The sequence below is a fragment of the Athene cunicularia genome (assembly GCF_003259725.1).
Source record: "Athene cunicularia isolate RWA chromosome 5 unlocalized genomic scaffold, athCun1 chr5_part3, whole genome shotgun sequence".
In the NCBI taxonomy this organism is placed as follows: Eukaryota; Metazoa; Chordata; class Aves; order Strigiformes; family Strigidae; genus Athene; species Athene cunicularia.
Genome location: NW_020799103.1, coordinates 9,570,728 through 9,594,984, shown reverse-complemented (window position 1 = coordinate 9,594,984; position 24,257 = coordinate 9,570,728). Strand labels below are relative to the sequence as shown.

The 24,257-nt window shown below is 40.6% G+C and overlaps 1 protein-coding gene across 2 annotated transcripts; it reads left to right on the top strand.

Annotated features, from left to right (window-relative positions):
* The first annotated feature begins 295 nt into the window (after window positions 1-295).
* Window positions 296-13,445, top strand: LOC113481341 (fatty acid desaturase 1-like). 2 transcript variants are annotated; one of them, XM_026850884.1, is made up of 12 exons: window positions 296-1,306; window positions 4,835-4,945; window positions 5,390-5,587; window positions 6,602-6,703; window positions 6,895-7,023; window positions 8,827-8,884; window positions 9,324-9,400; window positions 9,862-9,959; window positions 10,309-10,405; window positions 11,553-11,632; window positions 11,832-11,957; window positions 12,304-13,445. In XM_026850884.1, exons 1-12 carry the CDS (start codon window positions 1,088-1,090, stop codon window positions 12,353-12,355), a joined length of 1,347 nt encoding a protein of 448 aa, XP_026706685.1. In that variant the 5' UTR covers window positions 296-1,087; the 3' UTR covers window positions 12,356-13,445. The 2 variants fall into 2 exon arrangements, with proteins under 2 accessions (XP_026706685.1, XP_026706684.1); XM_026850883.1 differs by lacking the exon at window positions 296-1,306 and adding an exon at window positions 3,333-3,362.
* Window positions 13,446-24,257: the final 10,812 nt, after the last annotated feature.

Genomic DNA, 24,257 nt, shown 5'->3' with positions numbered 1-24,257 from the left:
GAATTTTGCTTGAACAATGAGATGACTGAATGACTGGAGTATACACAGAAAACTCTGAAAACAACTGTATACAAAGTATTGTTAATGTGCAAGCTGAGTTAACCGGAGATAAATAATGTTTTCGTAATGTGTTCTTTCTTTGGTCTGGTGGTATTTTGATCAGCAATGCTTTTAGTTAAGAAAGACACATGAACTTAACGTGCCAGGGTCAACATGCAAAATTTCAAAGACCAAGGACAACCTGAAGTTTTTGGGTAGTGATGAGACCGTTAAGAGATACCTTGTGGAGAGATTGCAGACCTCAGAGCCTTCTGCTGGTTTCACTGTGCTAGCGTACAAGCTGGCTCCATGCCTTGAAGGCAGGAATTACAGTTGAATGAGAGATGTTAGCAAACATATTTAATAGCAGCTTTTGGCTCTCCAGACAGGCTCGTTTATAGCTTTACATTTTGGCACTGTGTGACTTTATGAAGCCCCACTGTATGGTAAGTGCAGGATTTCCTGATATTAATGACTGATTAAAGGATTACAGGATGCTGAAAGTGCTTCAGTTGTCTAAGAAGGTCATTGAATGTTTGCTGTGGAAGAGCTGCCCACAGCCTTCCTCAGATTTCTCTTCCTCCTAATGCCCATGTTGACTCAGCAGGATGGAAGCAAGTTAGCAGCTTACTTTATCCAATTCCTAATGCTCTATGAGGGTGCTCACCTAGTAGTCCTTTCTGTCATTTTGCCATCTCGTTTAACTGAATAACAGATAAGCTTCCTACGGTTTTCTATTCATGCATGTTTGTATTCAGTAGTCTACAGCACTCAGGGTTAATCAGACCCTCCAAAGGCAATTCAAAAAAGGACAAGAAGGAACAGGGCTTTTATTCAAGGGTGTGTCAACATGTCTGGTGTGAAAGTGGGAAAGGAGGGAGCTGTGGAAGGGTGTGTTTGGGCAAGGGGAGCCAACCAGCCCTACAAGCACAGGGAGTGGCTTGGAGTGTGACTGTATAAGGCAGTCTGAGATGGTTCACCCTCTGCTTGGATGCTGCAAAGCTTAGACTAGCGAACCTCAGCGCTGACTGAGCATCTCCCAGTACAGATGCCTCCACAGACTGGCTCCGCTGAAAAGGAGACACAGCCTGTTTCAGCCTTTCTACAGCTTCTCACTTGGGAAGAGATCAAAATCCACAATGGCCACGGTCAAGGTCAGGAGCAGTGGCTGGTGATTGACAGGAAGGTTTATGATGTCAGCAAGTTTTCCAGACAACACCCTGGAGGCAGCCGGGTTATTAGCCACTATGCTGGGCAAGATGCTACGGTAAGCTCTAGGAGGACAGTGGAGGAAAGTGGTTCCGTTGTCAGAGCAGGATGATGTGGTGGGACTCCAGTGGAGAGTGCTCATGGTGGTTGGCTCTGTGCTTGGTCAGACCATGTAGTGGACATGTCTGGGCCATCTGTAAAAATACCCTTCTGGATACCTTCAAGGTCAGTTACCTGCTATATGCAAACTGTAAAGCTCTCTTTAGGTTTACTACACCCTGTTGTAACCGAAGGAATATCCAGGCAGGGTCAGGCAAGCTGCCTTCCAGATGCTTGAAAAGTGTCTCTGTTGTGGCAGTGAGAAAAGGAAGAGGGTAGGAGGCAGTATCCTCAGCGTGCATTTTTACTTTAAAGGCTGCTCTTTCAGTGTCACATGGATGTGACCGGTGATAAGCAAGTGATAATCAAAGATAGAGCATGGGTAGATAAATTGATAAGATAGATAAGGAGGAGGTAATATCCAAACATAAAGTAATTTTGGGTACAGTGAAGCAACAGAAGGGGGTACTCAAAGAAGTGACACTGTTTTATACAGGCAAGTGGAAAAGAGAGTTGAGGAAAAAAAAGCTATTTCAAAGGAGGGAGGAAAAGAAATAAAATACAGGAAAAATGACTGAGAAAGCAGCAGAATGACATTTGGCTGCAGAAAATAAGGAAAAATTCTACAAATAATCGCTATCTGAAAATAGATTTTCCAGAGATTCCTGCAAAATTCTTTGATTTAGAGGATTTCTCTAAAATAGTTTCTTGCTTGTTGACAGAAATAATAAATTCTAAGTCGATCTCAGAGACTATTTGCTGAAAGTAGATACTGAATTTCTGAATAGTCAGAAATAAGCACATTAGAAACATGACCAGGATTAGGGCATAAACTTTTGATGTGGCAGACCCAGATTTAATTCTTGTCATGACAAGACTTTTTGACTTCAAGGAAGCAGCTCTGCCTAGTTCTTCAGGTTTTGGCTTGTAAAATGGGATAGCACTTCCTAACTCATGGCCCGAAATGGATCAGATCAGTTATCTTTTACTGATTCCTTCCTTTCACCGTACTTGAAACTGAGGCAGAGGAATACCTTGTGTTCTTAAATGAAGAAAAAGAAGGCTTCTGAGAATAGTTGGGTTTTTTTCTCTAGCTCACTGCTGACATTTACAGCCCTGATCTAAAGAGGGGGTTCTGTGCCCGTTATGCAGCACCTACCAAGGGCTAATCCAAGAAGGGAGACTAATCCTGCCCACCAGACCAAGCCAACCCAGAGTTCCCCCAGCCCCGTGCATCTCCGCCAGTTCCTATTATTGGGCTTTTACAGAAGGAGTCAAGGAATACAGAGGGCATGGAACGATTTGCCCCCAGGCTCTGTGTCCTCCCAGCTTCTGCAGCCACCAGAGTAAGGATTTGCCTTTAGGTTATCACACTTTATAGACACCCAGGGTTTTTAACTACTGCAGGGAGTTTGTCTGGTATGAATGGGTTTAAAGAATGACCTTTGATTTTATACTTGTTATCACGATAATACTACAATCTGGTTCTCCTCATTATTACTTTTGTACATTTTAAACCTCCTGCCCGATAATTTCATTATTGTGTTATGAAAACAGTGAATAAATTTTCCATCATTTTCTCCAATGCAACTTACAGGTTTTTTAAACTCTTGTTACCTCTTTTCCAAAGGAGTCTTCTAGTATGAAAGCTGTTCCAGAACTCTGCCGATCTTTTTTTTTGCTACATGTCGTTATACTATATCCCTTTGAAGACAGAAGGACCATTACTACATGCAGTAGTCAAGATTGTGGGGACACCGTGGATTTATGTTGCATCATTACAACATTCTTCTGTCTTGCTCTCAATTTTTATTCTGCTAACGTTTATCATTCTTTTTGCTTTTAAAATGCTGCTGTGTTGATATATTCTGAGAAATACACACTTTTACAGAAAAGCAGGACTGGAAGGTGTGTCTCAAAAGATCATCTGGTGCATGACTTTGCCTAAAGACAGGATCCAGAATTTTTTTCCAAGTACTCTTGGCTACTGTAGATCTCATAATTGTATATATATGGTGAGAATTATCTTCCTCTAGAGCTTGTAATCACATATATGTATTCTGAGAATTTTATTCCTCTGTGTAGATTACTTGGTAAATACAGACAATACTCATTGCAGAACATTACACTGATCCATATGTTGGCAGTTAGGTGTGTTGCAGATGATAGTCCTTAATGCTAATCTCTCAGAAGATGATAATCAGCACTTAAGAGCAGGGAGGAGAAAAGCCACGTTTCAGGACTGAAAGGCTTGCATTTCTGTGATAAGACTCTGTGATACAGATGTTATGGAAAGGAAATTCTTCTTAAAAGGATTCTGTCTCCTGTTTCCAAGCTGCAGTATAGATACTTACAGCTTGACTCAGTTTTAGAATTCCTGGCAAGAGAGAGCTACATAAAAATGTATAAAAAACCCTGTAGGATGAGCGGCATAGAATCATAATGGAAAGATTTCCCCAGTCCTGTGGGTCTGGACAAAGTTACTCATTTGTCACTGTGACAAAGGGCCACTAGACATCTCTAGAAAGCTCATCTGTCCAAAAAGTCACCTTGCTCTGGCTTCTCAAGTACTCAGAGATAGACTGTCTCTAAACAAGAGACTCCAGAGGAATGTCAGGCTGCACAAGGGAAGTCCTCTGTCCTCCTCCAGGGACTTAATCCTGGCCAGATGTGTGCAGAATTTTTTTGTGTCATGATCACCCACATTGATTTTTCAGAGTCAAAATCATCAGGTACCTGGCTGCTCAGACTGAGGATTTTGTTAAATCTCTTCTTTCTGGAAGACAGAATAGTATGGTCAGCCTCTTTACCTTTCTTCTGGAAAAGTCACTGAGGGCATAAGCTAAAGAGGCATTTGGTTTATCTAGAGTTCATCCTTTATTCCATAGTTCATATTAGATTTTGGAACTGGTAGTTCAGATGGTTCTTGGACAGACCCATTTGTGTCACTAACGTTACCCAGTTCCCCAAAACATCAATCAATCTGAAAACTTACAAGGAACTGTAAGAGATATGCAGTGAGTCCTGCTGTGCGTGGAGCTTCAGCACATAATTCCTATGGCCCCAGTGTAATAAAGACAGGTTTTTAAGAATGTCATCCTAAGCATAGCAAAGACACACCTCATTCACTGACGTGTTTTCCTGCTCCTGGGTCCCATCCATAGGGCAGGGCTGCTGGCTGGAGCCTTCTAGAGAAGGACTGTGCTGAAATAAGCAGAAGAGAGGGCATATTACCCCCTGCAAAGAGTTTTTCATCAAACGCTTTCATGTTTATTACCAGCCTCGCCCAGGTACTTTTATGAAATTAGTTTCTTGAAACTTCTCCAGCTTCCTTGGGCCAAGCTCCAGCTGATGGCAACCAAAGGGACAAAAATGGACAAAGGAAACTGGATTATGTATTGTGTCAGAGACCTGGGAAAAGGAGAGGCTCAGCATCTGGTGTTTAGTCACATACCCTTTCTTACCTTCTTCTTTATGTGTTTCTCAGGATGCCTTTGTAGCATTTCACAACGATAAGTCTCTGGTGAAAAAATACTTGAAATCTCTGCTGATTGGGGAGTTGGCACCAGATCAACCCAGCTTTGAGTCTAATAAAAAAGTGAGTATCCTAGAATCAAGTTGTGGCAATGGCTTGGCGTTCAGTATGGGAGGAGAAGGGAAATAGAGCACTAGCAGAAATAATTTCTGAAGCAACGTGCCTGACCCTGTGCCACAGGCTGGGTGGTGGGGAGGCAGCTGGCAGTAGTCATGCATGGAAACATGCACTGTCCCAGAATTGCTAAATCCACACCTGGGTGTGAGGAATGAGTCCCAGAGCCCCAAATTCTCCTCAGTTCTCCCCAATGCCATGGGTCAGTAACAGAGCCTGTCAGAAACTTGTTTTTCAAAGCAAAACCAAGATCTGTTGATCTTGTACACATTTATGCAGAGACCCATCTGATAGAATACCTCCTCTGACTTCCATGGCTATTTTGGGGATTCCGGGGTCTGCTATGTTATATTTTCAAAGTAGTCAGTGCATTAACACTCACTTCACCCACAGAAATCACTTTTAGAGGATTTTCGTGAGCTGCGCTGCACTGTTGAGAAGATGGGACTTCTGAGGCCAAACTACACCTTTTTCTTCCTGATTTTCCTTCACATCATGGTACTGGATGCTGCATCCTGGCTCATGGTCTGGTACTTTGGGATATCCTTACTGCCATTCATGGTTGGCATGGCATTCTTCATCGTGGCTCAGGTAAACCACTGGCAGCTGTTCAACACTGCAGACATGTTTTGTTCTTCCAGGTGGAGAGGATTAATGGAATGTTCATGTCCCAGTCATTGCTTTACTGACTCTTCTTAGATCTTGTTATCTGGCTGAAGACAACAAGCACGTTCTACATCACAATTTTTGTTGCCTCCATCAAATCTCGTTTTGCTGACAAGCTGTTCACCAGGGTCAGTGGGGAGTTGTGGAGCTGCCAGCTTCACAAAACAGGATGAGCTGATCTAATCACTTACCCCAGCAAAAGAGGGAATATTTAATTCTCAGCTCTGCTTTTGGCTCCACGTTCTTTCTGTTTGCTGTCTGATGGTGTTGGTGTTTGTTGAGTCCTTTGTTAGCCAATTACACTCACTAGCCCAGAATAATTTTCTGCTGGAGATTAGTAAACTGAATCATGTTACATGTCAGGGTCAGTGTAGGGAAGGAGGGAATAGGACTTTGTGACCTTTAGATGGGAGAAATTGGGGGGTGAGGGGAGGAAGAAAGCAAGATTTTCTTTGTAGTGCTGAAACCTTAGGTTTGCTTAGACATCCATGGAACAAGTGCAAAGTAACTAATTTTTTAAAAATAATCTGTTCTATTTGCCTAATATCTGCTAAGACAGATCTTCCTCAAAGAGAATTCTTGTATTTCCATGGGAATATGAAATGCAATGAAGCTACGGATTTGGAAATTCTTACACTTTTTAGCTGGTTGCAATGGGAGCAAAAGACTTCCATGCTGTAACAGTCAAATTAATCATAATGATGCTTTGCTGCTTTCCCTTTAGCTGCTGCAATCAAACCAGTAGCTGACACTGAGCAGCTTTAGTGAACAGTAGCCTGAGAGGTAGTTCTCAGCATTGCGCACGTAGGACAGCAGGTAGTGTTTCTTGCCCAAACCAGAAGGAAGATGCACTCACACTATGAAGCTTCAGAGACTCCCGAGGCAAAATAATGCAATGCCACTATGATTCTTTTCCTCAGTGATCCTTTTGTCTTCCAGATCCAGATGGGCTGGTTCCAACATGATCTGGGGCACTGCTCTGTCTTCAGGAAGCCTAAATGGAATCGACTTCTGCAGATTGTTGTGATAAGTGTTCTGAAGGTAATTGCCTTACGGTGGGAATATTCTCTGGGGCTCATCTGGACTAAGCAACAAATGGGAGTGTCCCTACTTTCAGGCAATATCGCCTGTGAAGGAGGCGTAGTGCAGCCATCAATAGTAGGTGGATAAACAGTGATGTAATCGTTGATATTGTTCTAGCTTGTATCCCTGGTCTTCGACTTTTCCTGCAGGGCTTACCGGCCAGCTGGTGGAATCACCTGCACAACCAGCACCATGCCAAACCCAACTGCTTCCGCAAAGACCCTGACCTCAACATGCACCCTCTCCTGTTCAGCTTGGGAAAGACACTCTCCGTGGAGGTGAGCGTGGGGATGTCTGGAGAAGCAGAGATATTGCTATAAAAGATTTTAAAGACAGAAAGCTATAGTGAGGTATAATCATAACCCAGATTGTGCCTTTCTGCATAAACTCATGGTAATTTCCACGGTGTTCCAAGGTTTAAGAGTCTCATGTGCTGACTGGTTATTACGATGCTTCGGCACCAGCTTCTGGGAAGCAAGGTCTTAAAATCAGTGCTTAAGTTCTCTGTGTTGCTAGAAGGGCCGGGTCAGCACCTTGAAAGCAGTCCAAAGAATGAGTCAGTCCACTTACATTAGTCTTAGATATTCTTAGTGATCTTGTAGATAGTGAGTCAGATGTTCCCTCTGGGTTCTTTTGGCTCTAGGAGCTGTTTGACACCTAAATCCTTCAGGAACGGTGTAACTGCTATGCACAAAACACAAGTGTAGTAAATTATTTCTTAATCACAAATGTTATAGCTTTCATAAAAATAAAAACCATGAACAGACCCTCCCTGCACCCTTATGATTTTTGATATCGTCAGGATAGGCAAGGTCCCTTTTCTTTCCCAGGCAATTCTCTTTACTCATGAGGTGATGAAATGGCCTCTTTACTCGACAACCGGCCTCTTAAAATATCATCTCACTCTCCTTTAGCTGGTAAGCACTTACAGCTTTCCCACGTATGTGAAGTATCCCAGTTCTGCTGTCTCAGAAGGACTCCTGTAAAGAGAGTTTATCCAAAATACTTATTAGTAGAAACTGCTAGCTGCAGCTGGGAAGGATTTTGTCAGCGATCTTCTGAAAGAGCTCTCAAGAGCTTCTAGAGTGCGCTGGCTTTCCTACACCGGGTTTGATGGAAGCGAAAGCTCTCAGGTCTTCCTGTTTTTCATCAGAAATGAGTCAGGCTTACTGTGGATGAGCAAAATGGATTTCAGTGTTTCATTTGGTCCAGTTAATTTGTTTTGTTTCAGGTTTGATCCAGTGAAGATATCTTTGAGATGTTCAAGGGGTTTTTTTCTCAGCAATAGGGGAGCTCTGGAAATAGTTTGCTTTATGTCCTTATTATTTTGCCCTCTGAAGAATCATAATTTGCAGATGATGTTAAGAATCCTTTTGTGCAAATAGTGAAAAAATACACTGTGAAGAAATTTACTTATCTGTGCTTTTTGTAAATATTTAATTTCTTTGCTGTTTCATGTACTTGAAGGCAAAGTATTCACCAAAACAAAAAGGCAGATGTTTTATAGAGTGTTTACTACTTTGATCTTGAAGAAATTATTTTACAGTCATGTAATTTCTGACCACTATCTCCTCTATTATTCAAAAATTTGGAATACCTGCATCCTACCTCATCTGATACAGTAATTTAGATGTAGCTTTCGCAGCAAACACATCCTGCATTCATCACCCATTGTTTCCTGTCTTAGTTTTCATGTTAATAACCTGTTCCTCCCTGAGCACTGATATTCTCAGTACTCTATGGTCAATATGTGGAATTGGTCAGGTTGGACTTCATTACAATCACTGGAAACTTCCCCTATAAAATTCAAATGACTTGTGAGCATTTTTGCAAGTTTTGAGCATTTTTGTATCCTTCCATGAATTTTGGAACTCTCTTAAAAAACGGCTCTGTTCTGACATAGGCATAACACTGATGTCTGGATACAGAGGCTCAGCTGAAATCTGCTTCTCCCCATTGCTTTGGAACTTCAGTACTTGCTTTTCAAGAAGTGGGGGTTGAATTAGAGAGGAATAAGAAATACCTTATGAGGGATCTCAGGTCTCCAGCTGGCCCAGTACAACGTTATTTTCATTTTTCAGCTTGGAAAAAAGAAGAAGAAGTTCATGCCTTACAATTATCAGCATAAGTATTTCATCTGTGAGTATCCCCACTTCCTTGCAGTGCTGTAGTAACTGCACCTAAAAATTGTGACTGCACCTCCTCCCCAGAATAAAGGTTTCAAAGATACTCTCATGGAAGTCACAGCTTCTGGAAGTTTCCTTCATGTTAAAGAAGATCCATGTGGGGAGGAATTGGCCCGTATGTCTCTGTCAGGATTATGTGATGTTAGGCACTAAATGGGGTGAATCAAGTGTGAGGAAGAAAGGGATGGGAAAGAAATGAATAAGTGAAGGGTGCTAAAATGAAAAGAGATGCAGATTATGTGGACACATCCAAGTTAGTGTAAATGGAAAGCAGCAATTTTTCTTCTACTGGAAAGAAGAATCTTTGGGGGAAACTGTTCCCCCCCACCCTGATATTCTGTAAGATTTGTGATGCAGGGAAGTTATAAACATCTCTCTCTTCTTCCCTTCAGTATTGGCCCCACTTGCACTTATACCGTTCTTCCAGCTTTCTACATTGTACTTTGCAATCAAGAGGAAAAAGTGGTTGGTAAGCACTACTTGCATTGTCCAGAAGGCTTTCAAAAATTTTCACCATACTGTGGCTGTATTAACCTTCACCTTGGGGACTGTGGGGCTTAAGATGGAAAGGGCTGACTCCAGGCTTGCTGCAGCAGGAATGCACTCAATGGGTCCAGGGAGAATTTTTTTCTAGGAGAGGTATTTTAGCCTCTTAGCAGCTGAATAAAAGTTAACAGAAAATGATGAAACCTAAACTTGTCTTTAGTTACTGATGGTAAAGTGAATGCTAATGGAATATTCCAGGGATGCACTCAACTTGCAGAGGCAGAATGATGGTGTGGAGCTTACTCTTCATAAATACAAAATCAATAAATAAGAACATTTTTAATGCTGCAGTTAGAGGAGAGGAAGTAGTGGAGGGAGTTGAGGGAGTTCATCAACAAAGGCTTATTTTGAATTGTTGTTTTGTTTTGTTTTGTTCTTTTATAGGACCTGTTATTGGTTGTGTCTTTCAACACCCGAGTCTGTCTCATGTATATTCCTTTAATGGGATTTAACAACTTCATGGTGTACTACTGGCTGTCCAGGTAACACACAGCATACCCAGAGTCCCCATGACTAATGTTTGTAAACAGTATTGAGCTTCAGTGGAAATAAATTAAAACTAGTCATGCTCACTATAGTTATTTTCAGAAATAGCCAAGAAGAAACAGTATAACTTTAGGGTGGTGGTGGTGGCTGCTCAGGGACATCTGCAGCTACAAATGGAGTGGTTCTCAAAAGAAAATCTAGACGTTAGGAGGCAAAGGGGTGGAATAGAACATCCTGAATTATGTAAAAGTGCTTTTACTTAAGATGAGACTCAAAGAAGTATTTTACTGGTAAATTTGGATGGGATTAGAGATATGATAAGTGTTTCTGTGTTTATCTGCCCAGGTACATAGAGAGTACCTGGTTTATTTGGGTGTCACAGATGAATCACATTCCAATGGACATTGATTATGATAAGAACAAAGACTGGGTATCTACTCAGGTGAGAATCTCCTTTCCTCTGGAAGAATGGGACTGCAGTTCTAAGCTACAGGACAAAGACAACATTGTTATTATCTTAGCTTTAATGCTGTGTTAATGAGGTTTGTCCTTGCCATTCATTAAACAAAAATGCATTTCCGTAGCAGTCAAACCATCTAAAACTTTAAGTGGAAAAATGGGACATCTAGATTAAAAAACCAAATCCTGTTCTTCACTGAAAGGTTTTGACATATTTTTCACAACACTTTTCCCTTCCTATTATGAAAAAGTACTGATGGTATAACAGTCAATCTCCTTATTAAGCCAAACAAAGAGACACAAAGTGGACTGGATACCTTTATATTTTACCCTTACGGGTTACAGGTTTAGTGCAGATGAAACAAATCTGACATAATTTAGGTCTGATAAAAATGAATATGTAAATGCAGGTGTACTCACATCTATACTGCCTCCAGCAGGATAATCCCACACAGTGGGTTCTAAGGATTTTTCCTTATATTAAGGGAAAAAGACCCAGCCTGACCAAATCTGGATGTCTACATCTGAACACCTGCTACATTCATTGGAGAGAAAGAGCCATTTCTAGAGAACAATTCATCTTACTCTAAAATAGACATCTAAATCAGGTCTGATAAATGGCACCATAAAATTTTCTGGTTTTCTCCATTGATTCTAACGTGTTGAGCTCAGATGCAGATTTCAGACTAGAGGTGTCTAAATTAGGTGAGGTGAAACCCATGTACACAAATGTTTGTCTTCATAATTTTGCATCTGACTCCGCTTGTACTAGTTTGAGGAGGCCAGAAGATTTTTTTTGTTTGTTTCTTTATTGAGCATCTTTTCTTTCTATCACAATGAAAGATGTGAGGAGAACCTCTTAAAAAAAAGTCACAGCTGGGGTTGTGGGCAGGCGGGCGAAGAAGCTCTACTTTCTGAGCGAAGAGCTAGCTAAATTAACCTGTATCCCAACAACCCGTTTCAATCTAGACTGTTAATTCTTCAGGGCAATGATGGCTATAATCCCCGAGTCTAACTTGCCTTTTATGCTAGATGAGGGTGGGTAATTGTTCTGGGGTTCAATTACCAGACTTGCAGAAAAATATTAAAAGCTAAATCATCTATTTCTTTGGTCTTTTTTTTCCTCCCAGCTCCATGCAACATGCAACGTGAACCAATCTTTGTTCAATGACTGGTTCACTGGGCACTTGAACTTCCAAATTGAGCACCAGTGAGTATGATTATGGGAAGAAGAGTGGGAATAATGTGGGTCACTTAAAGTGAGAAAGGCCATGTAGTCTCACATGAAACCGTCTCAGGAGACCCTTTGGTCTCCTTCTGGAGGAGGGCAGGGAAATATTTGGAACAGAAGGAACAGAAGGTGATGAAAGAAAATTCTTACCACAGCTATTTCTCATTCAATTCTGCAGCCTTTTCCCCACAATGCCTCGACACAACTACTGGAAAGCAGCTCCTCTGGTGAAAGCCCTTTGTGATAAGCATGGCATTCAGTATAAAAGCAAGACTTTACTAACAGCCTTTGTAGATATTTTGCAGTAAGTATCCATTAAGAAGATAGCTTTGCACTGTAATAGCACACAAGTGGGGGACATAGGCAACCATTTCAAATCAATATTCATGGAGAGAGCAAACCTAGAGTTTATTTAGGTTTTTCTAAAAGCACTTTTAAATTTCAAAAATTTTCAAAGTTTCAAAGATTATTTTCTCTTACTTAAATCCTTTCAGTTCATGCCCTGTAGTCAGACTTTACTATGAGATGTCAATGCAGTTTTTAGTGCAGCTTTTCAATTTACTTCTTTTTACATCTAAACTACAGTTTGCTTCCCATGAAGTTGAATATTGTCTCCCTATAAGCAATTTTTTTACTTTCTGTTCTTGCAGTTCACTGAAGGATTCTGGGGAGCACTGGCTTGAAGCGTATCTGCACGGATAGAAACTGACAGCTCTCAAAAGGAACCTCTTCACCAGACAGCGGCTGCAAAGAGTCAGCACAGACCAACAGTGTGTGTGTGTGTGCCTTCTGGCACAAAAACTCGGGAGATGGGCAAAGATAACTTCAGTAAGAATGGGTGGGAAAGTGGATTAAAGATACATTTTTTTTCTTGTTCCTAACCATGAACTTCTATTTTTCCTGCTCTCAATCTCTGAATAAGAGCCAGTGATGAACTGGGCCTCTAGATTAGGGAGAAGTAACTCTTGAATCAGCTTGATCAGTTTCCTTCATTGAGGTGCCAGCTCACTGCTTATGGAAAAATTTTGAAAGGAAATTATTCATAGAGTCATAGAATCATAGAATGGTTTGGGTTGTAAGAGACCTTTAAAGATTACCTCAGCCAAACCCCTGCTGTGGGCAGGGACATCTTTCACTGGATCAGTTTGCTTAAAGCCCCATCGAACCTGACCTTGAACACTTTGAGGCATGGGGCATCCAGGACTTCTCTGGGCAACCTGTTTCAGTGTCTCACCACCCTAAAGAATTTCTTCCTCATATCTAATCTAAATCTACCCTCTTTCAGTTTAAAACCATTGTCCCTTGTCCTATCACTACAAGCCCTGGTAAAAAAGTCTCTATCTTTCTTATAAGCCCTCTTTCCGTACTGAAAGGCCACCATAAAGTCTCCTTCTTGGTGTTTTTGTTTCTGTGGATTGGTGAAAATGGGATAGGACAAACCAAACTGGAGGAAGTCAGGACACGTTAGGACAGGGGGTATCTTTAAGAGGTATTCTAAAACAGATAAAATAAGTATGCAAAGAACAAGATGGCCTGGGATGTGTCCCCATCACTACTGATCATATGTACGCTACTTGCTCTACCTACTTAGGTGTTATAACTAGTGCTGTTCATGGATTGCATAGGGAGGCAGATAACTCGGTGATAAATTTTACACCTGTAATACCTGGTGTGAATACAGTCCAAAGAGTCTGTATAGCATATATTATTTATATGCATACATGCATGTATATATATATATATATATATATATATATATATTAACTGAGTGGTGGCTGTGCTGTCTGATCAACTTTCAGATGTAGACCAGCTTTGAATAAGACCAAGAAGCTCAGGCACTGAGGAGTAGGTCCAGACTGCAGGTGTATTTAGGGTACTCCTGCTTTTATTGACTTTTATATATATTAATTTTTATCTAAACGCTTGTTTCTTGGTGATTCCAAGGACCTGTGGGCATCTACCTTGGTTATGAGGCAACTAAGTACATTTGTGGCTCTGTTCCTATATCCAGAAAAGGAAATAAATCATACCTAATTCTGTCATCCCATGTAGGCCTCTCTGGGCCTTGCAAACTTTTCTTCTCTTTCAGCATCCCCAAGAACCAGCTCCTCTCCTGGAACTCTCTCTTACCAGTTTTGGACCTGCTACTTAGCTCTTTGGCCCCAAGAAGGATCCTCGTTTATGTTTATGGTCAAGGACAGCTTCTGCTAATGGAAAGTGTAATGTCTACCTGTGTAGAGTCACAGTAGCTCTCCAAGAACATGACTGGTTTTTGAGAGAGCCAACAGAAGGAAGAAGATAGGAGTGGCCCTATAGTAGAATATTTTCACTGAAAGTGTTTTAATCTTTATGGGAAAGGTAAACTATGAATGAGGAGAGATGAGCATTGAATAGCCGAGAAAAGAAATAGAGGATGTGTGAAAGAAAAAAGGAGATGTGTGAGTATCAAATAATAGCAGGAAAAAAAGGGAGAAAAAAGCTGAGTAGTGATAACATGGTTATTTGGAAAAAGGTGGAATACAGGAAAGAAATTATGAGAATATCAGTAAAGCTCCTCTTTATAATTTTTAGCTTGGAAGTCAAGTTTTAGAAAGAGTGTATGACCTCTGAGTAATCTTGCTGATTTTGCAAAGGAATAATGATTCAGTGATGACATTTTCTAATATAATTTATAGTTAATATAGTCCATTAGGAGACAGTTGAGCCATACTGGCAAAACCTGTATTGTACTCTATTCACCTAAATGACCTAAACCCACAAAGGCAGTCTGTAATGGCAAATAAGCAATCTGCCCACAAAAGCAAAGACCCTGTGGAAGAAAAGTGATTCTTCTCCTCTGTCATTCACACCCAGAACTCTATGCCCCAGCTTTTAGTAGAGAAACTGCCCGAAGGAGGAAAACGTGAAAGGTCTTACAGTGAGATACCACCATGGACAACATGACCCATCTGCAACTCATTGATGAGCAACTTACATGTATTACAAGCTACCGCCGCCTTCTTGGTAACAAATAATATCAAGTCCAATGCACAAAACAGAAGGAGTTAGGACTTTTTTTTTTTTAAGATCAGCTCCATCTGTTCTTCATGGGGTCTTGTGTGTAGGTGCAGGTACTAATAACACTATTCTGGTTATTTCCTAATAATGGGTGACAGATGTCATTGGAAAGCCTGCCTCACCAAGTTGGCCAGCCTGCTGCCAAAGATTCCCTTGCCTCTTCTAGACAGGGGGATCCCATCCCTTCCTAGCAGGCTGTAGTTGTCGAAGAATATTGATGATGTTTAGGCTTTTTTTAATAAGAAATCTAGACAATCTTTTATAGTAAAAGGACGAAGAATGTCATCAATCTTTTATTTCTTCTTCCATTTACTTTCCCTCCCTTGTTCTCATATTACTCTAGTATTTCCCATTCACTTCTCAGCTTTTCTCTCACTCTCCTCTTGGATAATTTTAATCATTGACTCCTTAAACTCTTTTTAAAATGGGTTTCCATCTATCTCTTTCCCACCTCAACTCATGAAATATTCCTCACAGATTTCTCTTACCACCCACCCCTGCAAAAAAATTGCTAGTGTTCTTCACCGTTATGGCATAAATTTTAAAATAATTGATTGGTGGCCAGCTTGTTTGTTGCTTGACATGAAGGAAATTACAGTGTATATATATAATGTAAATGCATTAAGACATAGTGAACCAGAAATAGAGACAATATCTACAGTGAAGTCTGATGGTACAGGTGACTATATTCCAGCTTACCCCCTAAAATGCCTTTTATTCGGGTGTTGCCTACAGCTGGCTCTGTAGGTGTGTTCTGTTATTACTCTAAAGCTCCTTAAATGCTGAGCTGTGCTCCTGTGCATGTACAGAACTGCCTCAGTCTGAACAATTTTCATCTTATCACCTGCCTAAGGGTTGGGCATATTCAGTTCCCCTGTCTGCCATATCCCCTGAGGGGCCCGATCCCATAGGCATGCTCAGAACACGCTTGACATACTGGCAGGACTGTGTTTGTCAGAGAAGATTTTTGTTTATTTTCTTTCTGAAATGGAGCTGGAAGAGGCAATCTTTTCCACAACGTGGTGGTTATACAGTTGTTATGGTAGTATAATTGCTGAGGTTCACGTCTCTCCAGAAGTGATTCAAAGCCATAATGCCCACCTCTGACCCACCTGTGGACTGAACGGTGACGTGTTCCCCTCTCCTTGGAAGCTGTGCAACAAAGAATTCAAGACTGGCAGAACTGGCCGCTCATTTATGGCATTTCTCATCTGGTTCTCAGAATACTTCTTGGGCAGGAATTCAATTCCCATTTTATCTGCTTTCTACACTTTAGATTCAGTGGTTACTGATAACTGCAAGAGCAGTTTCCATCCTTTTAATTGCATTCATGAGACCGATACAGTGTCTGTGCTGTTATCTCAGGCAGTCTGGGCCCTTAAGTCATACTTCCAAGCCTGTCCTTGCTCAAACTCCACAAAGGACTGGAAAATGTTGTGATAGGACTGAGTCAATTGTTCAGATGTTGTTCTTTGGTATGCTTTTGGGGAAATTGCTCCTAAGGGACATGCCCTGTGCACACACTGCAGTCAGAAGCACCGTGATGGGACTCTGGTACCAGGAAGAAACAATTTGAAATCAGGATCATGCCTCTTTTGTCCCTGCTCCTGCGCTCCTTACTGCCACCTGGAATAAAACAATGTGCTTTGAATACTAGAGGATAAATAGTTGTGTGCAGAGGTCCAGGACAAAGTCAGAGTGACACCCAGACAGATATCTGTCGAGCCTACAGAAGCTTGTGCAATATGAAGTGGTAACTTTTATAATGCTGCTGTAAGAGCCAGCTGGAAACATCTGTTACGGCGTATGGTGTCCTCTGTTACACTGTGTTGGTAGTCAGCTCCAAGTTAGGCTCTGCATATAGAAGTTAGAGCCTGAATGAAGCTAGCGTGCTAATTCCCTGCTTCTCAACATTGCGCTTGGCGCTGAACGTGCCAGCTTTGCCTTGCAGCATCCTCAAGAGCCAGTAATGGGCTCTTTAATGAACTGCTGAGTTCAGGTGGTCACCTGGACACAGGGGATAGATAACGTGGGGAAGAGGCCAGTGTGGTCAGTCTACATTGATATGACACAATGTAGGCATTCTTTTAGGGCTGGCGGTGCTATTGTAGTGACAGTGTGTATAGGGGTGTTGCCAAATGCACTTCCATGAGAACAGAGTAATCTCTGTGCTTAATGTATCTGACTATAATAAGAACTAAAGTCAGATATGCTCCCTTTAAGATCTCTAAGTGCAGGTAGCTTTTATTTCCTTACACTTTGATGTCAACTTAGAAAGTTATCTAAATAGCAACAAAAAAAATAAATTAATTTGTTTAGTTCTTGCAAAGTAAAAAAACTACTTTCACTACTGGGATTTTGTGTGTCAAAGAAACCAATAAATATTGCTAAAATAAAAAAGAGTCAGTACTTACTTTTCATAAGGTGCCTGTATGCTTGAGTTGTCTGGTTTTCATACTAAGAAATGCTCAGCTTGCAAAACCCTGCTTGGGAGGGAGAAATAATCTGAGATGATCTTTCCTTATGACTGAACCAAACAGGGTACTAACCTACAGCTGTATTTCGGCCTTTGTAAAGTCCAACCTCAGCTGCCCCTGCTTATTTCTTGAAGAAACCAAGTAGGAAAGTTAATAGGATAAGATGATGGAAGACTCATTCTTTCAGAATTCTGTCAGTAATACCGTGATAACTATGGTATAATAAATACAGTAATAACTACAACACAGGTAAAGGTTGGCAACTTGATAAGAAATCACGAAGCAATTCCTAATAAGGAAGAGTTTGTTCCGTATTTTTAGACTGAGGTTGAATCTTAATCAGCAGAACATTGCCAGCTGGTAGGCAGACTAATGAACTTCTGCTGCTTCCAGTTAGACACAGAGAATGTTTCTCAGTATACTCCACGTCTCCTCTATGGACTGGAGGTTTCTGTTGTGGCAGTTTTGAATTAGAATATGAATTATAACATTATGCTTCAAGGATTTGTTTTTAATGAGTTGTGAAGATGCTCCTCATTTGAACCCTCGGTCCCTTAAGGGTATTTAGAAGTTACCAGAAAGATGGTATGCCTGTTATGGCTGAGGTTACACGAGATAAAATAAGAATCAAGTTAAATAATCTTCATTGATTTGGCTGGCCACTAAACTGAATCTACTAACATATGCTCTGGAAAAAATAATTCTCCCTGAAGGACCTACATTCCTTCTTGGAAGTAACAATAAACATTTGAAAACACATATACATATATATGTGAAATTACATCTTCTGGGCATGGTTTAGGTTCCTAGGGGATCTAGATCTTTTCCTATAGATTGCCCTATATTTAAATATATTTGCCATTCAAGTAACACTTTCACTATCTGTATATTTTATCACCAGGGTGGTTATGGTTAGCATAAGCAAATATGCTTGTATTTGAGGGTTTGGTTTTGTGTTGAAGAATTTTATGTTGAAAAATGTGAATGTTCGAAACATTCTAGCGAAAACATGTACAGAATCCATGTTATCTTTTTGTACCAATTAATCAAGTTTATTGATTCAAGGGTGTTGACTCAAGGGTGTCCATTAGAGCTGTTACTCTGCTCTAGGATGGGTTAAAGATATTCAGTCTACATGTATTAGCAAATTAAAAATAAGGGCAATTTTTAAAGCACTATTCATTTACTTGTGGTTTTTTAAATTGAATATAATACCCAAGAAATCTAACATGAACGTATAGAATCTCCAGCATCAGACTTCAATGTGAATTAATATTAGATATATTTTATGAGCCTAGTTTCCTACAGAAGCCATCCCTGTACAACGACTGCTGATTGTCGGGTTCTCTCACATATAGGATTGTGTTTGCTGGTATCAGACTTGGCAGGAGAACAGCAGCATCAACAGTTGCTGTCTTAAAAAATGTGTGTCAGCTGAGCACAAAAGAGAGATGTAAATTCTTGTGTAAGAAAAAGTGGCAATAGGAACTTTGTTTATGTCGTGGGATATAAGAGGGTTGCTCAAACTGATTCCCGAAGTGACCATGTGTGACAGCAGCTTCACTCTGTAAAAGAATTTATGGTTTTAGTGTATTTGATTATATATAATTTTATATATTATATTGTATGTATTTTATCATGTATTTTATGTATTCTAGAATTACCTATTTATCACTGCAAAATTCTTGTGCGAAAAGACTAATGAGCTGATAGTTGTGGTGTGCTGATACAGAGGAAGAAAATGTTGGCGCTCAGTGAGGGACTGTCTGTGTGGTGAATCTGGTCTGTGTGTTGGTCAGTGGTTTAATGGTCAGTTTAGTGGTCAGTGTGTTGGAGCTGCAGTGCAGCTCAGGTGCATGTGTCCACTAAAAGGGGCGATGGCAGTGATGATGTGACAGGCTGCTTGTGTGACCGGAGTGATGAGCCCCTCAAGGAGTTATCTTCCTTATTTTGTAATTATTGTATGTGTATCGTGTCTTCTGAAGTTTGTTTGTCTGAACCTTAATTGATAAAGCCTTTGCAGGTGCAGTTGTAACGCAAGGACGGGGGAGATGTGGGAGTGCCAGCCCCGTGCAGCTGTGGGACATTCCATATCGACATCAGCCGCCAGCTCTGCCCAGGAGCTCTGCTTTGTGCAGGCTCGGGGAAATGCTGGTCAGATCTGCCCTGGCTCAGAGGAGAGCCAGCTCCACTCTGCATCGGCCTGGAGAAGCGGTGGGACTTTGGGGAGAAATGGAAGAAAGGTAAGTCAGCTCTGTGTGGGCCTGGAGAGAGGAGTAGTGTTTTGAGGAGAAACAGGCCTTGGAAGAGAGATGAGAAACTGCCGGGCTGTGCTAAGGTGGATGGAACTGCTTGTGGGAGAGAGGGTTGATGACTGTCTAGTTGCTGATTTGCTTATTATGAAGTAAGAGCTTGAATGAAAGTATAAGTATGTATTACTGGATGAGTATGTATTAATGTAAGAAGAAAAAAAGAATTTTAAGAAGATAAACAGCCCCTGTCCTGCAGAAAGAAAGAAGAACACTGTGACCTGTGAATTATTTTGACCACTAAAACTTTTTATGACATTATTTAGCTTTAATATATTATAGCTGGCTTGCCACAAATAACATATAAAGAGGGATGCACTTTGGTGCTTTGAAGCATAGTTGCCTCCTGAGTGGTAGAGTATATACTGATGCACTCGTCAGGACTGATTATGGTCTTTGTATCAGATCAAATCTTGGTCACTGGATCAAATCTTCAATTGGTGGCCTACAGTATTCTGTATCTGTTTGGTTTTTCTCTGGCTCAGTACATCTTGTCCCTTTGGCTGCACAATGACAGTCTTGCTAGTAGAGTATAAAGGACATCTGCCTCTCAACGTGGAAGAGATGGGTTGAAAAGTGAGTAGACACAACTCTGAGTTGTTTAGCTATCCATCCCAGAATCATAGAATGGTTTGGGTTAGAAGGGACCTTTAAAAGTCATCTAGCCCAACCCCCCTGCAACAAACAGGGACATCTTCAACAGATCGGGTTGCTCAGAGCTTCATCCAGTCTGACCTTGAATGTTTCCAGGGATGGGGCATACACAGCCTCATAATCATAACTATCATCTTTATTCCTTTTCTAAGAAAAGGTAGACTATGTCAGGGCCTTGAGTACACAGTAATAGTCCTGACCACCCTCACCTGGGACCCATACCCTAACCAGGGTCCCATGTAAGCTCAGCTCTGGGTGTTCAGACGCTCCCTGAGCTCTGCTGGGCCTGGCCATGGACCCCATTGACCCTGACACGTGGACCTGCTTCAGCACCACAAGATTTTTCCTGGCTTTTGGGACTTGGTTGGGTCTGGCTGCCGTCCCAGGCTTGCTCTGCTCACCTCTTGGGTACTGTGAGACAGCCCCTGGCTGACATGGCCCTGCTCCCTGTGGCCCTCCTGCTCCCCAGCCTCTGGGGACCTGTATCCTGATGGACTAGTCTTGGTCTGCAGCTATAGCTTGCACATCTAGGTCTTTCTGTGCCTAGCCAAAGAAGCTTCCCAGAGCATTTTCTGGCTTCTGAACTTATTCGTATCCTGCTCATTTCACCTAGAATCAGAGAGTATCTCGAGTTGGAAGGGACCCATAAAGATCATCAAGTCCAACTGCCTGCTCCTTGAATACCTAAAACTAAACCACATAACTAAGAGTATCATCCAGATGTTCCTTAGACTCTGACAGGATTGGTGCCATGACCTCTACTCACTGAAGTGCTAGAAGAGGTGGAAGATCCTGGTATGATTTCCACAGGAAGAAATTTATTTTCAGTTCAGATCGTTTAGAGGTATAGGCTCTCTCAAGGAGAAAAAATAGGAAAGGATTAGGAAAAATAATCCAAGTTTGCCTCCTTGTGGTACTGTCCTGCTGTTATGCCTAGAAATGGACCACAATTTCATTTTTGTATTAATTCCTCCCTGTTTGCTTCTGAGACTGGAACAGCTGTGTTCATAACTGATGGTTTAAAGCATCCCTGGCCTTTCAGGACTTCAACTGTGACTCTGGAGACACTTAATGCTAGCCAGCATTGTTCAGGTAGGACAAAGACAAAATGCAGTTTTGAGTGATAATATCTGATACTACAGTGCAGTGCTCCTGCTTTGAAGTTCTCTGTATGTAACACAGAAATGTTATCCAAAGATGTGTAATGACAGTGTAAAAAAAAAAAAAAAAAATTAGTATCTTTCTCCTGGATAACTACTAGTATCACTTGTATTAGGTGTATTTGAAAATGAAAATGTGGTGCCATTGTAGCAATTAATTTATAGTACAGTTATGCAGCTGGAGGTACTCAGTCAAAGCACTGTTCTGTGGGAAAAAGAACACAAATTATCTTCATCTAGAGAGTCTGGCACTGTTTGAGAGAGCAGATATATAGCTGAAATATAAGGACTTGAAGGGAAATAGAAGGAATTGTAGGTAAAGGCTCAGGAAATGGTTGAGGGCTTTTCTCCCTAAGCAGTCCCCTCCAGTGGATGAAAGGTAGCCTCACCCTCTGGCAGTTTTATGAAAAACCTTATGCCAGGAACAACATGCTTTGTCAGCTGGTTTACCAGATACCCCTGGTCTTTGATAGCCTTTCAACAATAAACAAAACCACGTACAACCAAAAGTAAAAGCCACACCAGGCTAGAGACTTTTAAAAATAATGTCTGAATTACACATTGTTATCCTTCTTCTTAGGAAGTAAGTAACTTCGCAGTCAGGTTGTGATGAAATGTGGATCCAGCCACCTCAAGTGAAACAAGGCAACTCTGTAACCTCGCCGGTGCTAGGCACAGGTTGTGTAAGGAACCAGTCCAGCTACAAAATATAAATCCTCCCTCTTAATCTTGATAATGGTTCCGAACTGACAGAATTAATTATATGGCCTTGTTTTGCTCCCCCTCATTTCCCTCAAATAAATGTGACTAAACCGTTCTCACAGAGTGAGTGGGTGTCTTGGATTTTGTAAGACAATTCTGAGTGTGCAACACACCAATTCTTTGTTGAGATTGGTTGAATAACTTGACCGTGAATTTAATATTCTGTCTCCCTTGGGGACGATAAAGAAGAATCATGTAGACTCAGCCTTAAAGGTGAGGGACGGTGAATGCACATTGGTAATTCTAAGGGATAATTGTAAGAGAGAAATTCTGCAAATGTTTGTTTTGTTCGATTTTTTAAAAAAAATTCTATTTCAATCGCTTTCAATTCTTTCTGAAATTTGTTCCAATCATTAAAAAAAAAAAAAGGTGGTGATAAGAGTTGACAGTACAATTTCTTAAAGAATTCTGTTATTTCACTTATGAAGGAGAAGATGGAGAGGTAAGCTGGTCACTGTCCATAACAAATAGAAGAAATACAAAGAACATCCTAGTACATCTCAAGTGCTTCAGTTTTCTTTAAATCTTAAACTTGTGCTGCCTCCAGCAATGACTGTTTAGAAAAAGAACATTATCAACCCTAACATTGAAGGACTCATTAAATAGGATCCATTTTGCCTAACTTCATGAAGTTAAGCACCTTGTCTAAGCTAGTGCCTAGGTTATGTTGTCATTGAAGCAAGATAACCATCTCTAGATGTAATTTGTGCTGTCCCTTTTCTCAAATGACTATAGAGAAAAAAAATAAACCGTTTAGATTATGCATTTTTAGACAGCTGAAGCTAACCGAATGAATTCTTGCATCTGAACTATTCTGATGCTCACATCATCCTTTTTTGGGACAGAGAGATGCCGTGGAGCACTTCTCCGTATGGTGGTACAGCTATAGAAGCCTTCTTGATATTGGAGAGCTTTATTCACTATATGAATGAAAAAAAAACAAAAACAAAACCAAACAGATCTGGTCACTGGATAATAGTGTCAAATTCACTAAAAATTAAAACTGAAAGTAACAGTCTGTAACACGAACTTTATCGTGAAATGTGCTCACTTTGCCTTTAGATAAATCCTTACATCAAAGCTAAAAGATGCATTCTGCCTCAATCACAAGTTGTTGAACTGGATGCAAGAATATTGGTGTGAAAAGACAGTGTAAACACAGTCACACATCTGAAAGCATAATGCTTAAATTTGTAGATGAAAAGAGGAGGTTAGTTTGGTAAAGGAAATAATCTACTTGCAATATAATGACATAAAGATGAGATAAAAATACTTATGTCTACCTACTACTGTGTTTGTCTTCCTTTTTTGTTGGTTTTTTTTTAGATATTTTTCCATCCTTCATTTTCAGGCCATTCTGCGTCTGGATTAGCGACAGAGTAAAGGAAGCTGCTTATATTAAAAGGACTTTTATACAGTCTGCACATTCAGTATCCTGTATATATTGCCTGAGCACCCTTCAGTGTAAGTAAATATTAAAATACCTTTTTTAAAAAATATATATTTGCAGTGCTGCCATGTTGGATATGTTAGCCAGGAAGATGTTATGTGGCTGTACTGTTTCCAATGCCTGAATTACCTGGAAAAGTTTAGAGCCATATGAGCCTCTCTCATGATAACTTGTTCATTTAGAGTGTCTGGAGTATGTATACATGGGCACTGAGATCTTTTTTTTTTGTCAACATAATCTGTCTGAGATCACATGGGAATTCAGAGGCTGAGAGACTACAATAAATTTCCAAATTCTGGAATAAAATACATCGTTAATGTTATCTTGAGATGAACAATGCTACTGTCTGATAAGCATCTACAAGCGACAAGGCAGTGTAAAGCCATGGGAGAGCAACGCTGTCTACAAGCCGATGCTGTGGTGCATCTCTGAAAAAGAAAAAAAAGAAAAAAAAGAAAAAAAAAAAAAGTGAAATTATACTAGTCAAACAATTATTAGTAGTCAAAGAAAAAAATCTTCTGTGCATGAACTGTGCAAACTGTTGGTTGCCTGTTCCACAGAAAGATTAATTCAAAACTAAAGAAGAGCTACTTGGTAGATCAGAGAAATACTGTGTTGATCGTATGATCAGAAGCTAAAAGAACATTCCAAATTTTCGGGTGATGTTTCCAGTGTTTTTCTCCAAAAGAAAAGAACCAGTACAACTGTAACTTATATATATATATATATATATAT

Bases quoted from the DNA above. Each gene is read 5' to 3' on its own strand.
- LOC113481341 (XM_026850884.1), top strand. From the start codon at position 1,088: ATGCCTCCACAGACTGGCTCCGCTGAAAAGGAGACACAGCCTGTTTCA. The intron at 4,946-5,389 runs GTGAGTATCCTA...CTTCACCCACAG, and splicing joins GCTTTGAGTCTAATAAAAAA to AAATCACTTTTAGAGGATTT. The intron at 11,633-11,831 runs GTGAGTATGATT...TCAATTCTGCAG, and splicing joins AACTTCCAAATTGAGCACCA to CCTTTTCCCCACAATGCCTC.